The following is a 16,538-nucleotide window of genomic DNA, read 5'->3' as shown; positions in this document are numbered from 1 at the left end:
TAATCTGTCAATAGGTAACCATATTACCAATGGCTCTCTCTTGTAATCCTCTCCATGTTTGTACATGTATATGCAGGTTTGGTTTTGTTTTTATCTCTTTTAACAACTCTGAAAATTGCACTTGGTATGAGAATCGGAGGGCATCAAACAATAGCCTACTTTGCTTTCCAAGAAAAGCAGCCTCAGTGTTTCTGTGATAATCTGTGGATAGGTAACCATCTTACCAATCAAAAGCAAGATTATTTGCCTGAAGGGGAATGAATCCCAAATGTGTATGTGAACTGAGGGAATTCATCAATATCAGGAGAACACATCAACAAAGTTAGAGAAAAAATTTGACAGTCTGTCAAAAAAAAAAGTATATGAGTTTTAAAAATTTCAGTGCAGCCATTTTTGTATGACAAGACTACTTCAATCTGTAAAATCACTTTGATATGTACAACAATGTAAAGAAAATATACAGAGAATTCCACAAAATTTCATTTTTATGAAATGTACATTGTACACATTCTCTTGACTTGTTACCAACATAAGTTAAGAGTGATATTATTCTCCTGCTTTCTGAAAGACATTTTAAATTAAGTGCTCTTTGATCATGCTAGAAAAATGCAAATATGTTGAATTTTTTAAAAACTATTTTCTTTCTATCCATACATGACACCTCAAAGTGTTGTAGTCTCGCATCCAGCGATGGCTGCACCAAACATTCATAGCTTTTTAACAGATTCTCCAATTTTCCTCAAACATGGCTTTTGTGTTCTATCAATATTGCTGCATTTTGTCAGTTCACATCATTGTATACTTTGGTTTTATTCTCTGTTAAACTACATCCAGAAGTTTGAGAGATTGGTCCTGTGAGAGTTAACTTGTTGAGGACGATCTGAATTTGATATTACACCCATTTCCTATAGACACCTGCGTGGCTTTACTCTGGACTAGTCTTCTAGGGGTATATGCTCCATCCATTCATATTGAATATATAGAAATTATAAGTTTACTCTATCAGGGGAAATATTACAGGATAAGAGTAAATAGAACATTGTGATACTTTCACCTTGTCAGCTATAATTTCAAGCTACTAAGATCATAGGCTTCTTTGACTTTCTTCTCTTCTAAGAAAGAAAAGAAAATTAATACAGAACTTAGAGTTAATGTGCTAAAGATTGTCTTCTGTAAAAAGGAGTTTTGTCACCATCAATTTGTGATCATTGTCACTTGATTACATGATGAGCCTTGCTGCCAATATCCAGTTTCTGTTTGGTATTTGCTGAAAATCATGACAATATAAATCTGTATGAGACACTTCAAGACTTAAACTACATCAATTCCTGTGATTTCATTTGGAAATCGAAAGAACAATTTTTTTTTGTGTGTGTGTTATTTTTGTAAGGTGTGTCTGCTAAATTTTGGTAACGTCAACCTCTGCCTCCAACCACTGGGAGTTGATGCGCAGACACGAAATGGGGAATTAAATGATGCATTCCATGTTGATGAATGCATGCAGAAGGAGGCCCGCGAGAGAAGGGGCAGGAGGAGACATCAAGAAGTGTTGCCATGGCGACAGGCTCTTTCGCCAGCCAAAGAATGGCTGTGAGCTCTCTATCATGCAGAGTCATATTCATGCTGCATATTGATGGCTTTCTCTGATAGAGAGAGGGATGCAGTCTTATAAGTGCTAGCCAAAGAAAGCAGATGCTAACACACACAAAAAAGTAGGTTTTTGTGTTTGTTTGTGTTGTTTGTGTTATTTTTTTATTTTTTTATTTTTTGCTTTTTATTTTAACTGTAGGTACTGTCAAATTGATTGTTGGCTTAACCTGTATCATGTATGGAACCAATTCTGAGTATAGGTGGACTAATAGGTACATGTAGATAGAGGGAGAATGTTACATTGTAAATACAACAGTTCATATCATCTTCAGTGGAATTGTGATCTTTAAGGAAAGAAAGAAAAACCACATGGCCTTTAAATCATGCTGCATTGAGAGAAATTAAGTTTTTAAAACAGGGCCAAGATATTTTTGGACAGTATGTAGCTAAAGGTTAATAGAATTTTGCATTTCTCTTGGTTCAATGATCATTTAGTCTGGAACACTTGTTATTTGATTAGAAAAAACAAACAAAAAACTTTGCTTTGCTGCATAATACTTGTGCATTACTCTTCTACAGTAATACATTAAACAAACAATTATCACAACTGTTCAGAAAGCTGCTCTTTTTTTCATTTATGCATCCTCAATTATTTAGAACAAACATCAGACAGTCACATAATATATTTCTGCATGAAGGCTTTCAAAAGGCCAAACCTGTAATGTAATAGTTTGCAAACCTTTCCAACTTCAATCTTAGATTCATAGTTTTGTAACGGATGTTCTGTGATTTGAACAGTACACAAAGGGCATTAATGCTTCCATAGAATTTACAATGTATGCATACTAGTATACATACTTTAATAATCATCACTGTGTGAAAGGTTTTTGTGAAAGTAGCCACAACAACATGGAAGAAAAGGGGAAGTGGGGTAAGAATCTATTTAAATCCAGTGCTGCAGAGGATTAACAGTGTCAACCAAATGGAGCAGGATGATGTATCGAGTCCTTACTATACTTTCCTATCATTCATTCTCTATATCACAGTAGCATATTGCACTGAAAGTACAACACAGTAAAAGCAATTTGGAGAAGTGTGTAGAAACCACTGCAGTTTAATGGCTTTCGGTGTGCCATGCCAGTAGAGGGGTAAAAACAAGTTTATGAGACTTTGGTGAAATACAAATGTGTTTAAGCCTACCTTAATGGATTTTATGTCTATTCATTGAATTCACGTCAATATGAAAATGTAACCTGCTGCATTGAAGGACAGCTCGAGAACTTACTTTCCTAACTCGTAGTGCTCATATGTTCCTGCTTTTCCTCAAAAGCAGAAGAAAATGGGGGAGGGGGATAAAAGCTGGCAGGAGTGACTATTCTCACCAGATAATTATCACGATTATGACTTGGGTATAAAAAAAAGGATGAATTGAATCAAGACATTAAACATGATGTCGGAGATTTGTTAGACGCGAGGCAGACGGGGAGTACGGCTTGTGTGAAAGCACGTCGCCATGGCTGCAAGAGTGATGTGATTGATTGTGCAGGCCTCTGCCATCCAGCCCCGCTACGCACTGTCTCCCATGCAGAAACCCTGAGCAGTTGTTTGTCCACGAACATGAAATTTTGCCGCAATGTCAATCGTCTAGGCAGAATATTTATGGCTGTTTCTACTGAACTATCTCAGGCCATTATGGGATGACGAACTGGTTTACCGCATCCTCTTACTCTTTCCTCTTCCTCTTTGCTGTCTTCATTTTCACCCTCCCTCTCCTACTCCAGCTTTGATGAGTTAGCTTTGTGTCCAGGATGTTGGTGTATTTTTTCTCTTCAATATCTTGTGTTAACAGCTTCTAACATTTATTCCATGGCATATTAAGTCATTGAATGCTGTAAGTACGTACACTGCATTATGTGTGTGGCAATGCACTGCAAAACCCACAAAAAAATCACATAAGCCAATTTCTGGTTAGGCCGGACAATTTTGTTTCAGATAAACTGTAATGATTTTTAGATTCTTTGTGTTTTTAGAATATGTAATCCTTTGTAAATCTGAATATAAGAAGGATTAAGTTAGTGGTTAAATAGTCATCACTGTCTTGTGTCTCTTCAGTCCAGCCGTATATCTAGTCACACAGTAAAGCTGACAAAGCTTCAGTTCAACTGTAAGTTTGTGTAACTTGAACTTTATGATAGTGGGGCCCAGGAGGAGTTATGTGTAGGGACTGTGTGAATGCTCTTGTTAGCTACATTCACACACAGGAGTTATTAGTTAGTGTAAAGCCAGAAACATTGTATTAATATGTTTCCTGAATATAAATATTTTGTGAATCAAGGCGCGTATTGAAGACAATTTTGAAAGTGGTTGTATTCACGAGAATCAAGAACTACATGTGCATTTATGACAGGATAAGAAAGAATTATTATCCCTTTTCAAAAGAAAAGAAGCAATTTCCACCTTGGAAATGAAATATGATGTAATATATGTCTTGTCAGGCAACATTTTTACAGATTGTTTATTTTGCAAATATCAGTCAACTTGCAATATTTGCAAAAATGAAATGGGAAAACTCCACAAAATCTGTAAGTTGCATATGAATACAGTAGATGCTTTCAGTAGTGAAGCAATGTAGAGTTACCAGTGCAGCACACCATTTGATACAGAAGTGTCAGTGATCTGTTTGTTACTAGTTTTTTGCTTTTACCTGACAATTGTTCAGCCAGCCTATGACAGTGTAGTAGCATTGCAGTATATCCATTGATTGCTATTAGCTGCAAGCCTCATTGGACGTCGTAGATTAAAAGCACTCTCTGAATGTTACCATACTTAAAGAGAAATTTAACTACTCTTATAAATGAAGCCTGTGTGATCATGGCTATTTTTTCCACCACTTTCTAATCAAGTGGTGATTAAAAGTGCACATTTGATCCCTGCAAGAACCTCATCAAACAAAGCCAGCAGCAGCCATTGGTACTTGGAAGTACATGTATCCATGAATAAAATGTCCAGGTATAGGAAGACCTTTCGAAGTGCAATTCCACATCGAGGTGGCTCTACTGACCAGTGTAAAATCAGACAAACAGAGTGGTAGAGGTTTTATCAAAATCAGACCTGACATGAGAAGAAAGTTATAGATGCTTAAAGGTGCCCATGTTTTCACAAGTCATTTATATCGTAATAATTATGGCCATATATCAAATTAGCAGAGGCCATGATGCCATTACCTCACAGGTCTCTTGACAAACTGCAGAAATATTTCATACCTACCTTCCTTGTTTGATCTGGATTTAAAATGGATGAGATGGATCTTTCACATCCGATAATTGTAGTCCTGGTCTTGTGATAACTAGCAACATTAGGGCAAATGGGGTTTACATCTTGCCTCAAAACCATGCTTTCTTTTTATTATTGTGTACAAACAAATACAATGTAAAGTAGTGATTAAGCTATGACATCATTATCTCTTCTGATTTGTATGTATTTGGTAAAATTTTCCAAATCTTTCCGATTCCACATATTTCTGACTTGTGATGTCCAATTTAGATGAATCTCTATCATTCCATTTGATTGATTTTCCTCTATTAAAAGTCACTTCTAATATGGCACCTAGTGGCACTTAAATGAATGTGCCAAGTTTCAAGAGCTCTTTTCAACCCCTTTATAGTGATTGCTACTGAGCTGTAAATCCCTGTTTTTATGTTTGCACAGAAATATTGGGTCAGTGAGTCTCCATAAACCCTGAATGTCAAAGTCACTTTTCTCAATAGTAACACAGCCAGAGTGGGGGCTTTCTATCCCCCTTTCATGGTTTAGGTATTCTAGTCTTAAAAAGTTACAAATCACTTCATGGCTGAAAAATCTCTCATTTCAAAACCTGACCAAAACAGTTAGGTCTTTTCTTGCATTTTATTCCCCCCCCCCCCCAGCCTTTTTAATTTGTGTAACTTTTGTGCGAGGAGATGACTCAATATTTCATTGTTTGAAGTTTCAGTGGAATTTATCCCATGGGTTTGTTATAACCCCTGAGAGACTCTGCATTCCATTCTCTTTGACAGTTTAGAGTGTATGATCATATTCTGCAGAGATAGACATGCTCATTGACTACCAGGGTACGCATATGATTGTGCTTTTAATAGTGATACGCTATATGTTTACACAGGTGTTTAATGATGGTTTCGGGTAAAGTCCAAGCTTATGTGTTCACTCTAACTCATCCATCTTCGCAGTCACATAAATGAATGTGAGAAATCAGCCAATAGTAGGATATTGATGCTCACTGGTCCACAAGAGGTGTAATATAATGTACACTAAAGCCTGAACCATGAAGAGCAATGACTCTGTGACTGCAGTCGTTCAATACAATTTTAGTCTTCATGCATCTTGTTGCTTTCTGTGAAGGATACAGCTATTTTCATGTGTTGTATGAAGTATTGAACAAGCATAATTTAACTCTATTTCTAAAGACTGGACTACAATGTACAATGAACCCTCAATTAGACACCCCCCCCCCCCCCCCAAAAAAAAAAAAAAAAAAGAAAGAAAGAAAGAAAGAAGAGAAAGTGATATCATAGATTTCACAACAAAAATGAAATATTGTTAGCTTTAGTGAGGTGCGTACTGTACCTTCAACACTACATTTAACAATATCACATCATACATCAGGGGTGTTACACCGTACACCTGTATACTGAACACCATTTTAACTGTATTGTAACTTTTGTTGTAACTTCCCTTGGAAGTCTGAGAGTTACAACACTGCTAAACAGTCACTAATCGATATTCTGAGTGTATAAGTCATGGAACTCACACCCATTGCAATAATCATATCCAGTAGGAAATATTGATGGAAGTAGCATCTTTTAAAGACGTGTGAACCAAGAAGATTGCTCCCTCAGGCAAAAGTATGTAAAATTTCCTATGCGCATTTTAGCAAACCTCTGGCATGGGCACAACTAAAAAACAACATGCACAGGCTATGAGAGCGTGAGATAAAACAAAGTTACAACAGAAGTCAAAACATCAGGTAAAACAGAGTTAAAAAGTGTTCAGAATACCAATTTGTTACAAACAGAGCTAAAATGAGCTCAAAATACCACCCCTATGTACTGTAATGTCTCATTGGTGATTGGTGATATGCTGCTGTTGCTTTTGTATAATTGTGTACACTCTGCCTGTTGGATGCTCTGTTAGCTTCCCGCCAACTCAACCACATGTGCATTGTTTGAAATGTCATGTGCATACCAGTCCAAAGTACTTTATAGCCATCTTACTCAAGTGCAAGAGGCTGTACTTTGAACTTCCAGCACACAGCCTTTTATGTTGATTTTTATTTAGAAAAAATGCACAAATGGTTTGCGCCCTGTGCCAGCAGTGTCATGTGCAAAACATCGGTAGGGAACCTGAAAAAAAAAAAAGAAGATTGATACCTTGCTCTGAAATAATTCCTGATAAACATGTCACGTCATTGAAATTCATTGCGTGAATGTGACATTCATGAGATAGATTTTGCTCAGTTGCGTTGTATCCTGTCGAAAAAGGCAACTAGAAGATACAGTGTACTGACATTGTACATCTGGCTTTCAGAGTGGGAATCTTTCTTTTTTCTCAGGAATACTTCTCAGCAGTACTGAGATGGATGAAACTAAATTAATACATTGATGAAGATTTTTATTCATCCAGTGAAAGTGTGATGAAGTGATTTATAAGAATTTTTAAGACTACATTGATACATATTTTGTTAGTGACTGTCAGTTGAAGATATAACTTGTTCATAAATTGGGAAGTATTTAATGAGAGTTGTGACTAGTTGAATGAAGGATAGCCATGATGGTAGTGAGAAAGATGAACGCCACGTATCCATTAAAAACGAAATGAGCCCTGGATACCAATCAGTGAATATGAGGGTTGTACGTAAATTATGTATGAAAGTTGCCCCTGGGACCCACCTTTTGTTGCTGGCCAAAGGCCAGCTAGCAGTCTCTTTCTTTCTTTCTTTCTTTTTATTTGTACTTTGTTGAATTTATTGTAGAACATCATTTAACTTTGATATTTAACCTTATTACAGAAAAAGGAGTATACATTACTAGGCGTACATTATGAATCATAACACTTTGGCCTACAGGAGAGAATAATGAGCCACATACCTTGTATCTTTGATCTCATGGATAGTCACTTTAATATTGCATTGACATAAGATCAATCTAATGCAAAACATAGTTGTAATGAGGTTTATTACAAATTGTTTTATCATATTAAAAAGAAAAATGTGAGGGATTACTTGAAGGCTTCAGATTAAACCTCCTAAGGGTAACTTCGCATTATCAGGTGGCAAGCTGCTGCAAAACAAGAAGTGGTTGTATTATTAGGGGGAAGCTTCATACCATTTAGAATTCACTTAATCCAGTTCCTGTAAGGTATTCAGGCCACCAAGTTTTGGTAAATAAGACACAATATGTATTCAGATAAATGGAAAAAAATATGACCCTTGAATACATTCTTACTTTTTATATGGTGTAGGGAATACCAGGCATTGCTTAACTCAATGCTACTTGTGTGAAAAATTCTGTCCATCATGTTGTCTTTTCTTTTCAGTACAGATTTTTTTTCCTGTTACATTTTATGAAAACTCAGAAAAACTGTCTTATGCCTTTTGGTACCAAATGAATGGCTTGTACATTGTAATCGCTAATATTAGGATCATCATGTGTTAATAGACTGCAGCTCAAAAAGCTCATTCTGAATTTGTTTTGTACTTTGAATGTGTTTTTTAATACACACCTTCACACATATGCAGAGTAGATGTGACCTGTCCACATTTTCCCTTTTTTTTTTCCTCGTGTCATGCAGGATGACGCCCTGGAAAAATGTCCTTACATTGAAACCCCAAATGAAGACCTGCTGTTACCCGTTGGCGTTGAGAAGTCCTTCACACTGACAGCAAGGAACTTGGCCCAGGACAGAAAATGGGTAAGAAAGAAGCTTACATTTGTACCTATCTCATCACCATACATCATACATTGTAGATGTCAACATTGGGGCCGAATAGTCATTGATTTCATCATGAGACAACTGCAGACATTGCTGATTTGGTCCAGTGGCAAATACCATGTGGAAGCCATCAAATTACCAACACTAGGGGCATTTACACAACCAATGAGAGACCACATATTTGTGTATGTGTGTGTGTGTGTTTGTGTGAGTGTGTGTGCATGTTCCAGTTTTTCATTGGAGGTTGTGCAGCAACTTCTGATGTGTTAGCTAAAAACCTGAATTATGAAATTTCCTCAGAAGTGGCTTTTTTAAAAATCCATTTTTCTTTACCGGTGTGAATGTTCTCTCTCCGGTTTGCCAGTTATATTCTGCTTTTTTGGTCACATTACATCCGCTATAGGCACAGGGAATCTCCTGTCCGCAGCCTGTGTATACTCAAAGACAGTGGAAAGTTGTGCACCACTTTGACACCAAGAAACAGAATATTCCACTTTTTCTTGCACATGCACATTTCCTGTCAAAACTCCCCAAAGTTTCTGGTTGTACCTGGTTCAACTGCATGGCTATTCCCTCCAAATTGCATAACAAGTAATCCAATAGAGCTGCATGTAATTCATATCTCTATACAAATAGTGATACAAGTTGCTTTAATAACTATCCATGTGTTGTCCAAGCTTATTTTTCCAAGAAACTTTGTGAAATCATCAGATATGTGATGTTATAAGAGGCCTTTGAGAATAAGTTCAGTTTGTTGTGTATGTCAGAAATACGGGATGCTCCCCTGACTCTTGGCAATGCAAGTGTTCCAATGAAAACACAGATCGTTACCAGTGCCATTAATTCATGCTCGTTGCTGCTTCAGGTTTCTGGATACCAGTGCGTGCTTGAGATCGAAGGACGCCCTGAGCCTACTCATGCCACCTTCCCAGACAGTGACACCGTCGAGTGCCAAGGGAAAGCGGTAGGTATCTCACTCTGAGCTCATTATCTCCATTTCGATGTTGTGTTAGAAGACAGGACCTTTTTTTTTCATGTCCTACTCACAATATCATTAAAGATGATTTGCATTCAATGGGAACATGGACATCAGATGATCGTGTATAATGTGAACATCTACACAGTTATATGGTTTATTTTCTTTGTTGAATTGCAGGACATCTTTGAGATTTCCCGTAGTATTCTGTGAGGCCTGGATTAAAATGTCCTTCAGAAAAGTGTCACAATAGATGGGTCTCAAATTAACAGGGCAGCCTGCGCGACTGCAGGCTTGTGTCTAGGGTTTCTTCTAACCTTTCATGGTCCATAACCTTCAATGTGGGCACATTGTCATTAGCTTGACCACTCCCACAAAGGCTAACCTATTATCCATTTTCTCTCTTCATATTCAAGGTATGGTTTGGCATGGTGAGCTATATGTGTGTAATATGAACAGAGAAAATTAGACAATGTGAGGTTGGCCTTTGTGGGAGTGACCAAGTTATTGGACAGGCAGCCATTTTTAAGGTTACGGACCATAACAAAGTTTGACGAAACCCTAAACACAATCCCTAAACACAAACCTGCATTCATACAGGCTGGCCTGTTTATTTGGCCACTTTCTTTGACAAATCTCATCCATTCTGTGAGACATTCATTGTTTCTTCGCGATGACACTCAAACTCAGAAAAAGTGCAAGTTGTCATTGTTGTCTGTAAAGTTCATGTGCTCAGTCATGCATGACATTTGTCAACATAATTAGGTACCGACGGAAAGAGGAAGAGTTCTTCTTTCCTCGCAACTAACATTGTGTTCTCCAAAGCTGACAATTATGAAATTATAATCTGCCAAAGTTTGATTACTTTTTTGATGTATATGTTATATGCGCTGTATTTTTTACCTATGACTTACCACCAAAACAGAACAGAGAAGATATGACGAGCAAACATGTGTTTCAAATTTGTTATTGACAAACTACATGTATATCAGCAAAGTATAGATAACATGTGCTCATGTAGCATCACTTATACATCATTTTACAATTTCTATCTGTTCTCTTTTCTCTTGCTTTTACAAATTGTTCCATGAAGTTCTCCTATAATGCAGTTGTACCCGACATGCCGGTCAGAATGTATGTGCAGTGGAATGGCGAAAATGTTGTGGATGACGATGGTCTTGAGAGTAAGTGTTACTACAAGGGTTGTAGTTACATGTCAGTTGCAAAAACTATTTATGCCATGTATTTTGCAAGTATGGTATTTCGCAAATTATTATTTCTGAAAATAGAATGTCACTTGTTATTGAGGTTACTTGTGAAGACCACAGTAATGAAATAGAGAGGTAAGTGTAATCCATTTTCTACAGAAAGTTTATTTCCCACCTTGGAGACAATATACAGTGTATATAAGAAGGCAATATTTTTGCGAGTTATTTAGTAGTTTTGCATTGTAATTTCACACACGAAAATAAAAGCACTGCAAAATATATGGTGTACATGAATTATATGCAATCATTTGTTTGTTTGTTTGTTTTGTTTTGTTTTGTTTTTGTTTTTGTTTTAATTTGCATGAGCAATCAGAACAAGCCTTTGAGAATACCCAAACAAAATGACAAAATGACCAATGCCTGATGATTATCAGTCCTTCAAAGAAGGTCTTCGGGTTCTGTCTCAAGGCATTCCTCAGTTGTTTGGTGTTGAGAGAAATCAACTCATTCAAGTACATGCTGATTTGTGTGCCAGAATGAGCATGCATTTCAGTCGGCAGCCAAATTAACATGACCTCACTCTCTTGTGAATCACAATAGATACAGTCAAACCTGTCGTAGTGGCCGCCTGCCTATAGTAACCACTTGCTTTTTAGTGGTTGCTACAACCCCAGAAAGAATTCAGTCTCAAACATGAGGCTTAATTGGCCAATAAACAGTTAAATGGCTGTCAGCAGCCACCAAATATCTCCCCATTGGCAATATTTCAGTGTGTATGTAACCACAGAAACACAGATTTGACTCTATCTACAGCATACTACATTGTATTTCATATATTTCAGGGTTTCTGCACTTCTCCAGGGCCAACCAAACTGTTAACCTACAGTATAGATAGGGGAAAAATGTGTTGAAAATAATGAATACCAAAGTAACAAAATATTAAAGAAAAAAACTAAACATTTTTGGACAAGAGAAATGAATATTTTATGTTGAAATACTTTGCAAGGGAGACTTGCCTTTAGCAACATGTGTTTATACAGATATTTTGTGAGAGTAGGAAATTAGCCACCAAACTGTCTGTAGGAATTACCTGTGTATAAAGGCCAAGCATACACGTACATCACATATTTCCTTGAGTGCTTGCTTGCTAATTGTAGGTTTTACAGATATTCATGTCTTATAAGTATGATATCAGGAGCCTGTTTCATAAAACTTTTCACCTGAGAAAAACTCAAGTTGATTTTTAAAAGAGTTTTTTTTTTCTGTGTTAAAGACAGTGGCAGCATCATGATAGTAAACCTGAGTTTTCAGTCCTTACAAGAGTTTTTTCTCAGGTTAAACGTTTTATCGGAATTACACCTTTCATATTTTGTATATTATGCTTTACAACTTAAAATTCATCTTCTGTTTATAGAAGTGAAAAGGTTTTTTAATGCATTACTTTGTTTTTTAACTTTTAATCTTTAATGCAGTTCCCATGTTTTATATCAATGTGACTTTGTGTCTGAATCACAGGAGTAAGGCAGTAAAATCAACACTTTGAAACGCACCAATAACATGAAAGTCAAGGTCTTTGTTTTGCACAAAGTTAATTTAATGCATACTAATAAGGTTGTGCTGGGAACAGTAGGTCTGGAAAAGTCAAAGAAAACAAACATTAAGAGAGATTTCCTGCATTGCCGTATGTGATGCTAATAAGTCAGACCAGATAAACACGCTTTTGCCGGGATGCAGCTTATCCTGTCCTCTGTAAAACCAAAAGAAGCACTTGTTTTAGCCGGGTGTTTTTATCCCAGTGAAACATGAGGATAGCACTTCAGTGGTTTCCTGTGGAGTGTTCTCGGAATGCGGTAGACAAGTGGCTTCCCTTGTGTTTTTGCAGCAATGGATACAACTCTGTGACCGAGGCAAGCTAGAAGTGGCTGGGAATGAGTCTCTTTTATTCGAGAGTCACCTTGGAGGAGAAGTTGTTTTGTTTCCTGCTCTTAATGTGGTTTAGAAGAAAAACAAAATTGTGCTGTTGACAATAGAGCACTTCCCTTCATAAGGATGATTTAAGATCATCATGTAGTGTCATTTATCTTTTTGTTTAGAATTACAAAAAGACAGTAGCAGACCATGGGAGTTGGTTTCCCCTTTTCTTCTGGGCTTTGATCTTTTGTGTGTGTGTGTGTGTGTGTGTGTGTGTGTGTGTGTGTGTGTGTGTGTGTGTGTGTGTCCTATACCAAAGATTTGTTTCATTATGATTATTTATATCGTCTTTTTTGGGGGGGGGTGGGGTGTTTTTTGTTTGTTTTAGGGTTTTTTTTTTTTTTTTTTTTTTTTTTTACAGGAACTCTTCAATGATTTTTACTACAACAGCAATTCTCTGTACTGTCTTTGTCAATGTCAGAACTATGTTGCAGGATGTTTTTATGTCTTATCATTTATTCATTGATATGAAATCATTTTACATAGGAGCATTGCTCATGAGTGTTATGCTTTTTTCTTTATTGGATAAAAAATGACTGGATGCTGTCAGATTTGCTTACTAAGTTCACACACTTCTATGTGGATTATTACAATTTAGTAGAGAGATTTTGGTGCAGAAGATTTAGAATGTCATTATATTTTTCCAAATACAGCTATGGCTTGATTTTTTTTCTTCAGAATATCTTATGTGGAAGGGAAAGTGTAGATAAAATTGGGTCATGGGGTAAATAATGTCCTTTTCTATGGTACACTCTATGGTGCATATGACCTACAGTGTACTGTATTTTGTGGACACCGAAAGTGTGATATGGACTTATGGTATACTGGAAGAAGCCAGACCAGTTTGAAATCTGACGAAATGTTTTTCTAATGAATACTTAACATTTTTCAGATTTGATTCCCTGCAGATATGTGTACTTTGCAGTGAATGCTTAAAATTCCACAGAAAACATTAAAAGAGGGCTTCAAAAAGCTAGTTTTTGTATCCAACCTATTTTTTAGTTGCGGTAGCATTCTACGTACCTCCGTGCTTTTTGTAACATACATTACTGATATATATAGGAAATCGGAAATTACCCTCAACACTAAAGTAAAGCAATCTTTCGAGACAAAAAATTAATACACACAACTAAATCAACATGAAAAGAAAAACAAACCTATTGATTTAAGAAACAATGTGCTTACTTAAACTTGTATCATGGACGTTACTGTGGACACCAAGCACTGTAGACATAAACTTTCATCAGAATGCATGCTATTTCAAAATGAAAATTCATAATAATGTGAGGAATGCTTGAATCTTTATACATCATCTCTTCATACCACACAAAGCAAAAATATATTTTTGATTGTTTTCTTCTCATATGAAATCATTGTTTCAGAACTTTTACACATTTCCATTGACCAGTACGGTGGAAGTACAATCATATGTATATTCACATCTGCAGAACTAATCAATGGCTCGTTCTACAGAACGTCTCAGTTATAGAGAGGGAAACTCAATGATGCGTCGTTCGATGCAATGACCACAAGTAATGATTCATGCTGGAATGTACTTTCAGATGCCTGTAGCATGTCTTCCACAAAATTCGAAACAATGACAGGCACTTCGTACATCACTGGACCAGTCCAAGTCATACAGGGTACATGTAGCTTCTCCTCTCCAAGTTTACTCTGTCAATAGATGTGAGAAAGAGTGAATAAGTAATGCTTTAAAAACTCTGGCGTGAAATATCTTTATGCCTGTCCGTGCTCATATTGCTCCATTGACCGTATTCTTTCGGCAGTTACGCTGTACAACTGTTCGGTGGACCGAGACAGTTGCAGTCGCTGTTTGTCTCCACAAAGGTCTCCACCTGAGCTGAACTGTCAATGGTGCGGCAACATCTGCGCTTTCGGTGGCAGTTCAGTCTGCACTGCAGTTGACCCCGTCATGCAGAACACATCGACTGTTTGCGGCAATCCTAAAATTCTAGATGTAAGTGTAACACCCAATTCTGTCATCAGCTGCCACATTTTTAGTATTTTGTTCATTCTTTATTGTCTATTAGGAATGTACATGGGATATGGCAGTAATCATCTGTTGTACAAGGAATGTACATGTACATAACAATTGTTGAATGCATCACTTACACGATGTACCCTATTTCAAACACAGTCCCACACAAAGATATCTGTGTGTGTGCTCTGTGTGTAGCTGAGAGAAGTTAGTGTTGGTTCATTAATGGGGAAGTTTGATGACAAATTCGCTTGTGCATTGAGTCAATGAGCCAATCAAGTACAATATATGATTCTGGATTTCCTGTCATACCATTATAAGTGAAATACCACTCCATATTTTCCAAGTTGAATTTAATGAATGACATGTAATCCGTTGAAGGGGAAAAACCTCAATTTTATTTCTTGCTTTTATTTCAGATAGGGCCTATGGTTGTAATGAAACTTCAACCAATTGTTTCACTTTATTCTAATTATGAAGTCATAGAGGGACATTTGACATTGATAGATACTCAAATGTTCTGTAAGATTCTTGTGTAACTATGATAAGAACGTATCGAACAGTGAATTGGTTGTGCCAGTTGGTTTATGAAGTGGACCTCATTTTGTAATGCACTTGTCAATGTAATGACTCACCCCACTACCCCCGGACATGGGTGCGTCATTTCCTCGTTTGGTCCGTCAAATTTGTGACCCAGGTGTTCGTCATTTTACCAGCTTTGTCCGTCAAATTTTTGACCGAGGGGTGCGTCAAAATCCCATCATTGTCGGTCAAAATTTTGACCGAGGGGTGCGTCATGGTACGTCACTTGGCTATGGAAAATAACACGCATTTTTGCACGCTGGATACACGTACCGCGAGTGAAATTACAGTGAGCGCTTTCCCGCGGCAAGTGAAAATCAAAGTCGGGAAGCGTTTTGGAATAAGAGGAAAAAATGCTTAATCTGGCAAGCAAAGAATTTAAAAGCCACCCTTTCTCCTTACATTTTCCCTCCAACAAACCCATGAAATCATGCATACTCAATCTCAAACCAGGGACTGTTCAGCGATGTAACAACTTAGTTCAATCTTTCCTGTCGAAACGGCAGCAGAAGAACTGCCTGCTGCATGCCATTTTCTGCTTGCGGGATAGCCCGACCAGCTGGCCAGACGCGCGCGCGACGTTAGATGTGCGAATCTCTACGTACAGCGACTAGTAGGCTGTAGTTACGCAGTACTCGAGCGGGAATATGAATGCCGTGGCGTGGTGTTACCTACCTGCGCTGCAGCAGTATGCATCCACCGCACTAGCAATGGCCGCGCACACACAGCGCAAATTCTGCACACGTCATGTGATTGTCATGTATGGATTGCATGCACAGAATACATACTACTATACGGAATACTATTATCGTAGCAGCAGCATGATGTACGGTGAATGACAATACGGTGCTTACATGGTAAGGGAAACTTGCCGAAACTTTTACAAATTATGTGTACGAACCAAAAGAAAATGAAATTGCTTGAATAAAACGTATGCAAAAATCGTTTCAGTATTTATGGGGGTGCGTCACATGTACCGAGGATGTCCGTCACAAAAGTGACCGAGGTGTACGTCACTTTCAACGTGTTGTCCGTCAAAAAAGTGACTGTGGTGTTCGTCACTTGCAGCGTTATGTCCGTCAAAAAAGTGACTGTGGTGTCCGTCAAAAACCCCGTGTAGTCAGTCAAAAAATGACCATGACGCACCCATGTCCGGGGGTAGTGGGGTGCGTCATTACATTGACAAGTGCATAATGTGCCATTTACATGTAAGTTAACATTTCTG

The 16,538-nt window shown here is 37.5% G+C and overlaps 1 protein-coding gene across 1 annotated transcript in view; it reads left to right on the top strand.

Annotated features, from left to right (window-relative positions):
• Positions 1-16,538, top strand: part of LOC139724891 (plexin-A4-like) — a 110,517-nt gene that overhangs the window by 61,485 nt on the left and 32,494 nt on the right. The window contains exons 10-13 of the mRNA XM_071636014.1: positions 8,437-8,556; positions 9,443-9,541; positions 10,647-10,737; positions 14,520-14,787. Of these exons, the coding sequence (XP_071492115.1) occupies positions 8,437-8,556; positions 9,443-9,541; positions 10,647-10,737; positions 14,520-14,787 (578 nt within the window). The remainder of the gene's footprint in view (positions 1-8,436; positions 8,557-9,442; positions 9,542-10,646; positions 10,738-14,519; positions 14,788-16,538) is intronic.

The sequence above is a fragment of the Diadema antillarum genome, unplaced genomic scaffold, assembly GCF_040938485.1.
Source record: "Diadema antillarum isolate AM-2024a unplaced genomic scaffold, OU_Dant_1.0 seq00000002_RagTag, whole genome shotgun sequence".
Taxonomy (NCBI): Eukaryota; Metazoa; Echinodermata; class Echinoidea; order Diadematoida; family Diadematidae; genus Diadema; species Diadema antillarum.
This window is presented reverse-complemented; position numbering and strand designations above follow the sequence as displayed.